This window comes from Hyperoodon ampullatus (assembly GCF_949752795.1).
Source record: "Hyperoodon ampullatus genome assembly, chromosome: 15".
NCBI classification, from domain to species: domain Eukaryota; kingdom Metazoa; phylum Chordata; class Mammalia; order Artiodactyla; family Ziphiidae; genus Hyperoodon; species Hyperoodon ampullatus.
This window is the reverse complement of record NC_136928.1, coordinates 9,598,634-9,613,706: the sequence shown is the minus strand read 5'-3', so window position 1 is coordinate 9,613,706 and position 15,073 is coordinate 9,598,634. Positions and strand designations below refer to the sequence as shown.

The following is a 15,073-nucleotide window of genomic DNA, read 5'->3' as shown; positions in this document are numbered from 1 at the left end:
ATCCAAAACAGCAGATTACACTTTCTTCTCAAGTGCGCATGGAACATTCTCCAAGATAGATCACACCTTGGGTCACAAATCAAACCTCAGTAAATTTAAGAAAATTGAAATCGTATTAAGCATCTTTTCTTACCACAACGTTATGAGATTAGAAATGAATTACAGGGAAAAAACGTAAAAAACACAAACACATGGAGGCTAAACAATACGTTACTAAATAACCAAGAGATCACTGAAGAAATCAAAGAGGAAATCAAAAAATACCTAGAGACAAATGACAATGAAAACACAATGATCCAAACCTATGGGATGCAGCAAATGCAGTTCTAAGAGGGAAGTTTATAGCTATACAAGCCTACCTCAAGAAACAAGAAAAATCTCAAATAAACAGTCTAACCTTACACTTAAAGGAACTAGAGAAAGAAGAACAAACAAAACTCAAAGTTAGCAGAAGGAAAGAAATCATAAAGATCAGAGCAGAAAATAATGAAATAGAAACAAAGAAAACAATAGCAAAGATCAATAAAACTAAAAGCTGGTTCTTTGAGAAGATAAACAAAATTGTACACCATTAGCCAGACTCATCAAGAAAAAGAGGGAGAGGACTCAAATCAATAAAATTAGAAATGAAAAAGGAGAAGTTACAACAGACACCGCAGAAATACAAAGCATCCTAAGAGACTACTCCAACCAACTCTATGCCAATAAAATGCACAACCTGGAAGAAATGGACAAATTCTTAGAAAGGTATAACCTTCCAAGACTGAACCAGGAAGAAATAGAATATATGAACAGACCAATCACAGGTAATGAAATTGAAACTGTGATTAAAAATCTTCCAACAAAGAAAAGTCCAGGACCAGATGGCTTCACAGGTGAATCCTATCAAACATTTAGAGAAGAGCTAACACCTATGCTTCTCAAACGCTTCCAAAAAATTGTGGAGGAAGGAACACTCCCAAACTCATTCTATGAGGCCACCATCACCCTGATACCAAAACCAGACAAAGACACTACAAAAAAAATTACAGACCAATATCACTGATGAATATAGATGCAAAAATCCTCAACAAAATACTAGCAAACAGAATCCAACAACACATTAAAAGGATCATACACCATGATCAAGTGGGGTTCATCTGAGGCATGGAAGGATTCTTCAATATATGCAAATCAATCAATGTGATACACCATATTAACAAATTGAAGAAGAAAAACCATATGATCATCTCAATAGATGCAGAAAAAGCTTTCAACAAAATTCAACACCCATTTATGATAAAAACTCTCCAGAAAGTGGGCATACAGGGAACCTACCTCAACATAATGAAGGTTTGTCATATATGACAAACCCACAGCAAACATCATTCTCAATGGTGAAAACCTGAAAGCATTTCCTCTAAGATCAGGAAGAAGACAAGGATGTCCACTCTCGCCACTATTATTCAACATAGTTTTGGAAGTCCTAACCATGGCAATCAGAGAAGAAAAAGAAAGAAAATCAATACAAATTAGAAAAGAAGAAGTAAAGCTGTCACTGTTTGCAGATGACATGATACTATACGTAGAGAATCCTAAAGATGCCACCAGAAAACTTCAAGAGCTAATCAATGAATTTGATAAAGTTGCAGGATGCAGAATTAATGCACAGAAATCTCTTCCATTCCTATACACTAATGATGAGAACTCTGAAAGAGAAATTAAGGAAACACTCCCATTTCCCATTGCAACAAAAAGAATAAAATACCTAGGAATAAACCTACCTAGGGAGACAAAAGACCTGTATGCAGAAAACTATAAGACACTGATGAAAGAAATTAAAGATGATACCAACAGATGGAGAGATATACCATGTTCTTGGATTGGAAGAATCACTATTGTGAAAATGACTATGCTACCCAAAGCAATCTACAGATTCAATGCAACCCCTATCAAATTACCAATGGCATTTTTTACAGAACTAGAACAAAAAATCTTAAAATTTGTATGGAGACACAAAAGACCCCGAATAGCCAAAGCAGTTTTGAGGGAAAAAAACAGAGCTGGAGGAATTAGACTCCCTGACTTCAGGCTATACTATAAAGCTACAGTAATCAAGACAATATGGTACTGGCACAAAAACAGAAACATAGATCAATGGAACAAGATAGAATGCCCAGAGATAAGCCCAAGCACCTATGGTCAAGTAATCTATGACAGAGGAGGCAAGGATATACAATGGAGAACAGACAGTCTCTTCAATAAGTGGTGCTGGGAAAACTGGACAGCTACATGTAAAAGAATGAAATTAGAACACTCCCTAAGACCATACACAAAAATAAACTGAAAATGGATTAGAGACCTAAATGTAACACCGGACACTATAAAACTCTTAGAGGAAAACATAGGAAGAACCCTCTTTGACATAAATCACAGCAAGATCTTTTTTGATCCACCTCCTAGAGTAATGGAAATAAAAACAAAAATAAACAAATGGGGCCTAATGAAACTTCAAAGCTTTTGCACAGCAAAGGAAACCATAAACAAGACGAAAAGACAGCCCTCAGAATGGGAGAAAATATTTGCAAACGAATCAATGGACAAAGGATTAATCTCCAAAATATATAAACGGCTCATGCAGCTCAATATTAAAAAAACAAACAACCCAATCCAAAAATGGGCAGAAGACCTAAATAGACATTTCTCCAAAGAAGACATACAGATGGCCAACAGGCACATGAAAAGCTGCTCAATATCACTAATTATTAGAGAAATGCAAATCAAAACTACGATGACATACCACCTCACACCAGTTAGAATGGGCATCATCAGAAAATCTACACACAACAAATGCTGGAGAGGGTGTAGAGAAAAGGGAACCCTCTTGCACTGTTGGTGGGAATGTAAATTGATACAGCCACTATGGAGAACAGTATTGAGGTTCCTTAAGAAACTAAAAATAGAATTACCATATGACCCAGCAATCCCACTACTGGGCATATACCCAGAGAAAACCATAATTCAAAAAGACACATGCACCCCAATGTTCATTACAGCACTATTTACAATAGCCAAGTCATGGAAGCAAGCTCTATGCCCATCAACAGACGAATGGACAAAGAAGATGTGGTACATATATAAAATAGAATATTATTCAGCCATAAAAAGGAATGAAATTGGGTCATTTGTAGAGTCGTGGATGGACCTAGTGACTGTCATACAGAGTGAAGTAAGTCAGAAATAGAAAAACAAATATCGTATATTAATGCATATATGTGGAACCTAGAAATATGGTACAGATGAACCGGTTTGTAGGGCAGAAATTGAGACACAGATGTAGAGAACAAATGTATGGACACCAACGGGGGAAAGCGGCAGGGGGTGGGGGAGGTGGTGTGATGAACTGGGAGATCGGGATTGACATGTATACACTGATGTGTATAAAATGGATAACTAATGAGAACCTACTGTATAAAAAAATAAAATAAAATTCAAAAATTCAAAAAAAAAATAAAAGAAGAAACAAGGGAAGGGGTGTTGGGAAGATAGATGAAATAAACACAGAAAAATACTGATGGTTGTATGGGTACATGGGATTTCTTTGTACTGTCTTGTTTTGTATATGGTTGAAAAATTTTGCAGTAAAATTAAAAAAAAAAAAAAAAAAAAAAAAGAAACTGACAAACAGCACCGAATGGGTGCCAGAGTTAAGTACAAAGCAGGGAAATGTGAGTTTTATTTGAAAACGCAGGTCTCCTCACTTTAACACTCCATGAGTTATTATTATTGGTTCCCATTAGGTGGCATCATTTTCCAAAAAATGGACTGGAAGGTGGTGGGTTCACAGAAAGAAAAAGGAAGGTAGACTTTTCCTTGGTCAGGCTGGGAAGATGAGGCCTCTGGGACTGATTAGCAAAAATCACTCTCCTTAGGGCTGACTCAGGGAAAGCTCTCCTAGGAGGCTACCATCCCAAGAAAAGTTCCTGCTTTTTTTTGCTCCTTCGCTGTCCCCAGGGGCAGGATGCCCACAACATAAACCTCGGCCAAGGGCAGGAACGTTGAGAACCGCCGCACACTTCTCAGTGGACAGCCTGCTCTGTAGTGCAAAGAGCACGCCCAACCCAGGGTACAGGTGTTCCCTGGGCAAGGTAGCCGAGTCCAGTTTTATCCAAAGAAGAGCATCTCAGAGCCACCTTGGACCTGAATCCTTCCAGCCCATCACGCAGATCCACCCCTTTCCCAGCTCAAGTGTTTCTTGTCTGGTTTGGTCTGTTTCTAGGGTTGGTCCAAGCCAAAGTTCTCCTTGAAATTCCTGGTCCTGAGGAAGCAATTCATCCTCTCTTCTACTGTTCATGACTTTCTTCCAAGTTCTAAGTAAAGCCCACGTTCCACCATAGATGGACCAGCCACCCCTCCACAAACCGTCCTTCCATGAGGCCCTGCCACTCTCCACCGCCTGACACAGACCACCCAACAGGCTGCCCAGAAAAGATCCTCAGAGGTGCACTGGGTTGCTAAATGTACCTGACTTTATATGTTTAAGAAATATGCTCGGGGCTTCCCTGGTGGCACAGTGGTTGAAAATCCGCCTGCCGATGCAGGGGACACGGGTTCGAGCCCTGGTCTGGGAAGATCCCACATGCCGCGGAGCAACTGGGCCCGTGAGCCACAACTACTGAGCCTGCGCTTCACAACAAGAGAGGCCGCGACAGTGAGAGGCCCGTGCACCGCGATGAACAGTGGCCCCCGCTTGCTGCAACTAGAGAAAGCCCTCGCACAGAAACGAAGACCCAACACAGTCAAAAATAAAAAATAAATTAATTTTAAAAAAAAAGAAAAAAAAGAAATGTGCTCTATCCACAATCAATCGTCTGTTTAGTGATTGAGAAAACCTTCTCTTTGAGTGGGTCAGACTGTTTTCAAGAGATTATGTGCTCAAATGCAGGACTTGGGGGAAAAAGGAAACTGGTTTGTTCCTAAAATACCAGTCCAGTCACAGCGGTGGATTTATAATCTAAGCAGGGGCAAAGAGGAACTTAATTAAAGTTGAGGGAAAAAACTCCCAATTCTCTGTGTGTGCACACACACACCACTCTCTAACAAATACCACTTTAAAGGCGAAATGTAGGGCTTCCCTGGTGGCGCAGTGGTTGAGAGTCCGCCTGCCAATGCAGGGGATACGGGTTCGTGCCCCGGTCCGGGAAGATCCCACATGCCGCGGAGCAGCTGGGCCCGTGAGCCATGGCCACTGAGCCTGCGCGTCCGGAGCCTGTGCTCTGCAATGGGAGAGACCACAACAGTGAGAGGCCCACGTACCACAAAAAAAAAAAAAAAAAGGCGAAATGTAAGCTCTTTGCCAATTCTGTCATCGTATCCTATCAAAGAAAGGAAATCTGAACATATGTCTCCTATACAGAATTTTCGAGAGAAATGGAAATTCACACTTTTATTTATTGGGTAAATGTTTGTGGAGACTGTCTACACAGCAGGGACCGATTTGGGCAGTCGAAGGGCTGGAGGTCAACAAGCAGAGGTGGAAGGAACCTGGGTCTCTGACGACATGGCTGGATTGCTGATCTAATTGGCCCGGCAGAAAATACGGATCACAGGTATTTATGTTGCATCAACTATGTGCCAGGCACAGTTCTAGGTCTCGTGAATGCACTAGAGAATCTTGTCTTTTTAGACAAAAATACCTATCCTTGTGGTAGGTACATTCTAATTGGACAAACAGACAATAAGCCAAATAAATAAATAACTAAAATATTAGATAGTGATAAATGTTAAGGAGAAAAACCAAGTCAGGGACGGCAGAAAAGAAGCGAGGCAGGTGTGGGTTATAAGTTACACACGCTGACCAGGGAAGGCCTCAATGAGAAAATGACTTTTGAATGAATACACAAAGGCAGTGGAGTGAGATGTGTGGGCATGAGAGGGAAGGGTGTTTTGGCAGAAGGCACCCAGCACATTGGCTCCAAGGTGGGCAGCATGCTCCGTGTGTTTGAGGAACCCCCAGGAAGCCAGTGGACTGGAGCATAGAGAAGAAAATGACGGGATGAGAGTCTATATTAACGGACTAAGAAATATTCTCTGAGCTCCTCACAGGTGGCAAGCAGTAAGCTGAAGGCTCTGAAAGATGTGAAGATAAATCCAGGGTCTCTGTAGGGGAGCAGCAGAGAGAAAATGCTGCAAGGAATTAGAATGTGCTTTAGGTCCTTCTTGGAAGCAGTGGTGCATTTCTGAGGTCTTTGCAAATTGGACTGGGCACAAAATTCTTGGTATAAATCTTTCCTTATCAAGACTCTCCCTTTTCTACTGTTTGCTGGCATTGAAGGCAGCAAAAGAGAATCCTGAGTTTACCTTTATTTTTATTACTTTGACACTGGCCTTTTCCTTCCTGCATAGATGCTTGTAGGAAAAAAACCCAACAAATTAAACCCTTACAATTTAGACTGTTGCCAGGACGTGTCTAGGTAAATGTCAACTTTCATTTACTTTGTAGAATTCAGGTGAGCGCTTTCAAGCTACACACTTGAGTTTTTGTTTGTATTTATTTATTTGTTTTTTATTTTTGGGCCATGCCGTGCAGCATGTGGGATCTTAGTTCTCCGACCGGGGATGGAACCCATGCCCGCTGCAGTGGAAGCACGGAGTCTTAACCACTGGACCGCCAGGGAAGTCCCTAGTTTTTGTTTCTAAAGCCCAGTCTCACTTTCTTATTGCCCACTGCCGTTTTTATTGGTTGTGTGGTCTCTTCCTCAGGAACACTATTTGTAGACTGGTTCTTAGTTTCTCTCCTCTATCATCATCTTTTTCATCTGTGTCATAAGTGCACAGACTTGACTTGCCACGATGTCCATTCTGCTTTTCACTAAGAGTAATGAGCTGGGAGACCCAAGTGAGGTTTCCCAAAAGCTAAGTCTCAGTAGCAGAAACTAATAAAGGAATGACGGAGGTCAATAATCTTCAATGCCTGCCATGAATCGTGGGTGCAAGTTCGATGAGAAACAGGGCATTTATATAACTTCAAAGCCTCTCCCTACGGAGCGCTTATTAATTACAAAGGGAAAGAATAACCTCACAGAGGAAACACGTGTCAGACACCACCTTAATCAAACGATCAAAGCCAACACCACCGACTTTGGGACAAATGGACAATAAATAAATGAGAACAAATGGACATCGGACTCCCGATGTGATGCACGGAGAGGTGCACATCAGTGCGGTGGTGTTCCTGCCAAAAAAGCACAAACTGAATCTAACCATGAGGAAACCTCAGACAAACCCGAATGGAGGGACATTCTACAAAACAGCTGGTCTGTACTTCTCCAAAGATGTCAAGGTCAGGAAAGAGGAAGGCTAAGGAACTCTGCGAGATTAAAGGAGACTAAAGGACTGGCAACGAAATGTAACCTGCGATCCTGGGTTGAACTGTGGACCAAGAAACACATACAGCTTAACAGGCATTACTGGGACATTTACTGAAATTTGAATATGTATTGTGGGTCAGGTAATATGAAATGTTAATTTCTTGATTTTGCTAACTGTACTGTGGTCATTGTAAGATACTGTCTTTCTTCTTAAGAAATACGTCTGAAGTATTTAGGGGTAAAGGGACACAATGTTTCCAACTTACTGGCAAACTGTTAAGAAAAACCCATATATACTGCATGTGTCTGTGTGTGTGTGTGAGAGAGAGAGAGAGAGGGAGAGGGAGAGAGAGAGGGAGAGGGAGGGAGTGCAGGGTGGGCAAGGGATGGGGCAAAATCTCTGGATCTAGATAAAAAGTATATGGGATAGCTAGTGGGAAGCAGCCGCATAGCACAGGGAGATCAGCTCGGTGCTTTGTGACCACCTAGAGGGGTGGGATAGGGAGGGTGGGAGGGAGGGAGACGCAAGAGGGAGGGGATATGGGGACATATGTATATGTATAACTGATTCACTTTGTTATAAAGCAGAAACTAACACACCATTGTAAAGCAGTTATACTCCAATGAAGATGTAAAATAAATAAATAAATAAAAATACATTTAAAAAAGTTTCCTATTAAAATAAATTTGGTATTTTAAAAGTGAATCAATTAAAAGAAATAAAAATACAAAAAAAAGGTATATGGGAGTTCATTGTATTATTCTTGCAATTTTTCTGAAAGTTTAAACTTATATCCAAAAAAAAGTGAATACTATATAGTAGGAATTGAAATCAGCACTGGAGGTAGAATGGAGCAGCAACAGGCTATATGATGAGTTTTGGGGTCTACACGGGTATATTTATAAGATGGAGAAACTATACAATTTATTTTTTTGTGTTTATTTTTTTGTTTGTTTGGTTTTTTTGCGGTACGCGGGCCTCTCACTGTTGCGGCCTCTCCCGTTGCGGAGCACAGGCTCCAGACGCGCAGGCTCAGCGGCCATGGCTCACGGGCCCAGCCGCTCCATGGCATGTGGGATCTTCCCGGACCGGGGCACGAACCCGTGTCCCCTGCATCGGCAGGCGGACTCTCAACCACTGCGCCACCAGGGAAGCCCGAAACTATACAATTTAAAAAGGGAAACTTCGATGAATGTTTTTAATCAACAACTGGCATGCTGAGAGAAGTCAGGCTTCTCAGCTCTCAGCTCAGCTATTTCTTCGGAGCAGTGAGACAGTCGCCCTTTAGGAGGGCTTCCAGGCCCTGCCTTCCATTAGCCATTGGATGCAAAGCAATGCGCCTTGCTTCTGAGCATGGCCCAAAGCTTAGTGCTAAAACAGGGTGTTCACTATGGTTAAAAGAAGCATTCAGTCATCATCTAGAAAGCAAGTTACAGGTGTGCACACACACAGAAAAGAGACTGAAATAAAATGCTTGTGGGTGGTGGGATTACAGGTCTTTTTCTGTGTACTTTTGCATTTTCCCAGGTGTTGTACACACACATGCATTACTTTTCTGGTTTCAAAAATGATTTAATTAGGGACTTCCCTGATGGTTCAGTGGTTAAGACTCCATGCTTCCAACACAGGGGGCACAGGTTCGATCCTTGGTCGGGGAATTAAGATCTCACATGCCACACGCTGTGGCCAAAAAATTAAAAAAAAAAAAAAAGATTTAATTAAAAATCCTGAACAAGAAGAGGAATTGGACTCAGGGGCAGAGAGGGGTTCAGAAGTGGGCATCTACCTTTCCCCAGATCACCGATTCTCCAACCATTCACAAATGCTTCCTGAGTACCTATGCTGTGCCAAGCATCATGACAGGTGCTAGGTAAACAGATGTGAACAAAAGAGTTGAGAGTCCTATCTTTGGGTCGGTTATACTCTGGAAGTGCGTATATTTGTTTTGTGTGGTTGGGCACAGCGATCTGGGGAGAGGGTGGAGGGAGTGACAGGGACCAGGCACGTGGGCCACGGTGAGGGATCAGGGTAACAGTCTACACGCAGGGATACTTAGTTTTTAGAGCTTGTTTCGAAGGCATAAAAATTCAAGTGGTAATGACATGTAATTCCATCCCCACCCTGGCCCAGTTACGGCTTATTTATACACATTTCCCTGACAGGCTTCGACATGACTCACTATATCTCTCCGAGTAGGCAGGCTGTTTCCTCCATTTGCCCTTCTCCCAGGGCCAAACTCGTCTTAAAATATTTTGCTCATGATTCCAAAAGGAATTTCATAATCAAGTGTTTTCATTTTTCTAATAAAAAAAGCCAGCGTCCAAACCTCCGACTACTTCCGGTAACCTGCTTCTCTGCTTACGCCTGCAGCCTACAGAATCCGGCATTGAATAAACTGGGATGGTCTCTGGGCCCTCCTTCCCTTTTGCCTCTGATATGCACTGAGGGCAGTGATTCTCAATTCTGGCTGCCCCTTAGAATCTTCCAGGGAGCTTAGAAAAATAAGATACCAGCCCCACCCCAGACCAGTTAAATCATATCCTTGAGAGAGCAGGTGCTAAATTCTACAGGCTTATTACCTCCATTACCTCTGCAATGTGTCTATTTGATCTGGTACCTAATAATTCGAGCCTTCATCACCTCTTAGTCTGCTAAATGAACAGTATTTTTTTTTTTAATTTTTTTGCGGTATGCGGGCCTCTCACTGTTGCGGCCTCTCCCGTTGCGGAGCACAGGCTCCGGACGCACAGGCTCAGCGGCCATGGCTCACGGGCCCAGCCGCTCCGTGGCATGTGGGATCTTCCCGGACCGGGGCACGAACCCGTGTCCCTTGCATCGGCAGGCGGACTCTCAACCACTGCGCCACCAGGGAAGCCCTAAATGAACAGTATTTTAATTGTTCCTTCCTTCTCTTCATCAAAGCAGTGCTACTGGTGGTGGTGGTGGTGATAGTAGCAAGCTAACCACCAATGAGTCTTATTCTGTGCAAGTTACAATTCTAAACTCATTACAATGCGTGGCCTCATTTTCACAGAACTCTGAGGTCAAGTCCTCTTCTAATTCCTGTTTTATAGATGAGGAAACCAAGGCAAAGAGAGATGAGGTAATTTCCTGCAGCTGCACAAGTAGGAAGAGGTGGAGCTGGGATTCAAGCCCACTTTATTAAACAACCTCCAACACACGGGCATCTCAGGTTTGGCTCCTACATACACGTACACACGTGTATCTCAGAAGTTAGAATGAGAAGCCCTGACTTGAAAATGGAAAATGGTGGTCTTCTCCCAGTCTACAGAATTTCAGGTTAATGTTAAGGTTTTTCTCCCATGAATGTTCTTTAAGTTTTTGAAGTCTGTTTCTGTTTATCTATATTAGAGTGCAGAGTATAATAATATACAACTTACTAGAAAAGTATCCATTTTGCTATCTACCATGTAATGTGTCCACTGTTCCCGGTTTTCCACTCTCAGACAAAACATGAGCCCCTGATCCAAAGCAGTCCTGAGATCATATCCGTATAACACACATCTGCAGTAGCTGTAGGTTTGCCTGGCAGTGGGAACTATGGGTAGAGAACCTTGTTAAGAGCTTAGGGATTTCATATATTTTCATGCCATTTACACTGAGATAATAAGTGAGGATGAATAGCTGATTTATTTAAGGAAAAGAATCCAGAAGGAAAATGGAAGCTTAGAGAGGGCAAAAAAACCCTTGATAATGTCTATTAATACAGTCTCCCAGAACCAATGAAAGAATTATAGGAAGCAGAGGGTTGAGAAAAAGTTGGACAAATGACTAGACTAGGTATTAGATGGCAAATGGATCGGGGATGGAGGTGGGAGGTCTAGCTCTTGTCTGAAGTTGGGCGGTGAACATTAGAAGGGAAATAAGATGATGCATCACAGGAGGAGGAGGGCCATACACAGGCTTTTTATTTCATTTTTCAGAGCTGGATTGCTCTGTGCAACAGGGAGGATGGGAAACTCAAAGAGTCCATGTGTTAATTTTAAAGAGAATTCAGTTCCTCTAAATGTAAATGAAGATTTTAGAAGATACGTAGACAGTATGTGAAGGATACTGGCTGGGGGATGCCGCAGGATGGGTGGGGTGTGAGCAAAGATTTGAAACAGAGACAGCTGTGCTGGGAGGGGACAAGCCAACTTTGTGGCGGGGTCGGGGGGTTGGGATGCCATGTCCTCCACAAGGACTGACCACTAGAGGGCACCTGTACCTCGCGCTCGGCCATCCCGAGCTGTTCTGGAATCTGGAGGGCCACAGGCCCAACGGGCTACTCAGGACTTGGTGACTGGCCACAGACCTCTCAGGGCAGCCTGCACAGGATGGCTGGCCCTGCTGATCACTGGTTTCTCCTAGAGATTGTGAAACAGCAATCCCCACCTGTCTCCCCAGTGGATGGCTGTGACCGCCACCTCAGAACTACACATGACATTGCTTTGTGAACTACCGAGGGCTCTGCCACTGTAAGCTGGTCTCATGATTCCTGGAAATCATACGGGCTCATTGGGCCATTATGTATCTCTCTATGTATACCTTCCTTCTCCTCAACTAGGCTCTAAGCTTTTAACGAAAAAGGACTGAGAATATCTTAAGATGTCCTGAAGGAGGTGAAATACTATGTCTGGATTTGCTTGAAAACAACCCACTGTGGCTGAAGGGAACCACTGAAATTTTCCCTAATAAAGTTTTAGAAGTATCATGTATTCCCAGGTCTCCCTGTCTGTAAAATGGATGAGTCACACCAGCTGGGGTTCCTTCTAACTGGACCCTCTGTGTTTCTGAGATCCACTGCGCAGGGGACAATATCCGTTAGCTTGTGGGGCACGTGGGTTGCCCCAAGCTCTTAAGAAAGTCCAGGAAAAGGGGATGCAGGGTCCCGGCTGGGAACATCTCCTATCCTAATGATTTCAGTCTGTTGCAAGCCCAGGTGAGGAGACCTGTCAGATCCCATTCATTGCTCTTCCTCCCAGGACGCTCCAGACCTTCCTTTGTGGCTGTGCTGCCTCGGACCTTGGCAGGAAGCCTCAGTTGCCCCTCGGGATTTTTGTTTGCCTATGTTTTGATTTAATTCTTTTCTCTAACATCCTTTACAGAAGAGCCTCTTCAACTGTTGCCATGCAGCTCTGTAGGAGAATCGGGGGCTGCTGACCGAGCTCCAGCGGGAGAGAAAGGAGAGAATGGAGAACGCCGCTGCTCAGGTGGAGGGGCGGCAGGGGAGGACCGGGGTCGCCAGCCAGGGGCAGGGCTGGCGTTTCCGATTGCACAACATCTCGGGTGGTGTGAGCGCGTGCCGAGGTGGCAGTGATGGGGGCGTGCACAGGCAACACCCTAACTGCTGTGCCCCTGACCGTTCGGCTCACACGCTTGGGGCAATACTTGCTAGAACTGCGGGAAGGTGGAGGCAGGGACATGGGACAAGTCAGCGAGAGTGTCCCTTCCACGCTTTAAGGAGAAACGGACTTACCAAGTGTGCTGGGGACGGTGACCTGGTATCCTTGACCGTGGCGCTGGCGGGGACATCGAGGAGGGGCCATTTCATCTGCAGGTACTGCACAGGGGACAGAAAACAATGCAGCTGGTGAGTGGGGGCCTCTCATGCACCCCAAGGGAGCAGGGAGGCGCTCTGTGGTGGGGGGGACGGCCGTGGCTTATTTTACCTGCACGCTCCTTACTGTGTCAATGGCCAGAGATCAGAAGAGTGTAGAGCATACATTGACAACCACTACTGCCACCAGCCCCTCCGTCATTCTGGGGTAAAAACATGAGAGCAGGGCTTCCCTGGTGGCACAGTGGTTGGGAGTCCGCCTGCTGATGCAGGGGACATGGGTTCGTGCCCCGCTCTGGGAAGATCCCACATGCTGCGGAGCGGCTGGGCCCGTGAGCCATGGCCGCTGAGCCTGCACGTCCGGAGCCTGTGCTCCGCAATAGGAGAGGCAACAACAGTGAGAGGCCCACGTACCGCAAAAAACATAAATAAATAACTATAGGCTTTAAAAAAAAAAAAAAAAAAATGGCAGCACAACGGACCAAAATATTCAAAGACCCTGTTGCTGAGGGTCTTTAGTAGCGGGACAAGCAAGGCTCATCAAGGGACCCAGGGCTCCCAGATGGTCATCCTGCCTGTTCATTTCCATCTCTTACAGCATCACACACAACACTCCCCAGGAAATAAACAGCCTCTCCAGAACTATCTGGTGAATGAATGAATAAAAACCATCTGCCTGACACTTCCAGTGTCACGAGTAATATCTGTCCATATTCAAGGATGTGGATCTTTACTTCGTTGTAGTGTTTCTTGATCTTGAAAAGATTTTCCAGTACCCTACCCTCTCCCATGTATGACTGCAAAAAAACCAAACCAAACGATAAATCCCCAACACACACACACACACACACACACACACACACACACACACACACACACACATTGTCTTTAAACGAAAAGCCTCTCCTCAACCCCAGCATGGTAGAGTCTCGGGCAAGAGTCTGGGAGAGAACGGGTGGAGAGGCAGTGACGGGCTCTGGAGTTGAGCGTTCGTGGGTTCAGGTTCTCACTCTGCCAATTATGCTGTGTGACCCTGGATAAGTGTCTTAACACCTCTGAGCCTCAGTTTCTTCATCCATAAAGCAAGGCGATGATCACTAACGTTACACGTTGTTAGAAGGATTAGGGACAATGTCTAGTATTGAACACGGTGCTGTGCACGTGGAAGACATTTGATAAATGGCAGCTATTATTTTCCTAAGCAAACCATTAGTCTTTGCCAGGAGCAAAATACACATGTTGTCTGAGTGTCAACACTGATCTGGTGCTTCTGGGCAGCAGACCAGCCATGCAGCCTCTTTGTAGAATTCTTGAGGCCACTTTGAAAATTCGAGCTCTAATAGAATGTGGTGGCTCCAGGAAGAGTTTCCCAAGGAGACAGAAAGAAGTCTTTGAATCATCCCTTGCTCTGGTCATTCAGTTTCAGGGCAGGGGGAGAAAACTCATGATTTGGCCTTGAGCTCTGAGCACAGGTCAGGAATGGAGGCTGGGCAGTGCCCCTTTGCCCTCCACCATCAACCACAAAAACTAACTGAGAGGGCAGGGGCTGGGCTTTCCAAAAGGTATCCACCGGCAGGAATAATAACCCAAGGACACATCTGCCAAGGGCCAGCGAGCGGCAGAGACGGCAGCTGGGATGGGCCAAGGATGCCTGGCCATGGGAGGTGGGAATGGATAAGGACGGTTCCCCCCGGGACCCTCTGGTGCCCCGCCCCTCCCCCCAGTTGAATGTCATCTCTACGCCTGTGCTTTGCTGATCCTATCAGCTTCCTTCCTTCACACCCTCACTCACCTATTTCCCTTCCCAGGAGCCTACACTTCCTAGATGAACTAACCGCGATTTAAATGCCTTTGGCAAGTTAACAGCACTGGACAAACATCGGTCTAGTGAGTTAAGCTCATTTCCTCAGGGAACAACAACATTTGTGCTACGCTGGCAGTTTTCAAAGCAGACTTACACACGTAAACCAGTTGAATCTCCACAGCGGCCCTGCTACGACAAGTCAGGGTGACTGTCCTAATTTTCAGACAAGCTAATGGAGGTAAGTTCAGGGTAAATGACTTGCCCACGTTATGAGGCGCTGGAGCTGAGGTCTCTTGACTTCAAATCCCACACTCTTCACCACAACATGAGTCATAAAGCTTTTCATGACACTGTCCCCT

The 15,073-nt window shown here is 44.5% G+C and overlaps 1 protein-coding gene across 1 annotated transcript in view; it reads right to left on the bottom strand.

The window, feature by feature from the left end:
- TCF7L1 (transcription factor 7 like 1) overlaps window positions 1-15,073 on the bottom strand; it is a gene marked incomplete at its 5' end in the record, with an annotated part of 164,031 nt that overhangs the window by 13,031 nt on the left and 135,927 nt on the right. Inside the window, one exon of the mRNA XM_079720479.1 lies at window positions 12,830-12,913. Within this exon, the coding sequence (XP_079576605.1) occupies window positions 12,830-12,913 (84 nt within the window). The remainder of the gene's footprint in view (window positions 1-12,829; window positions 12,914-15,073) is intronic.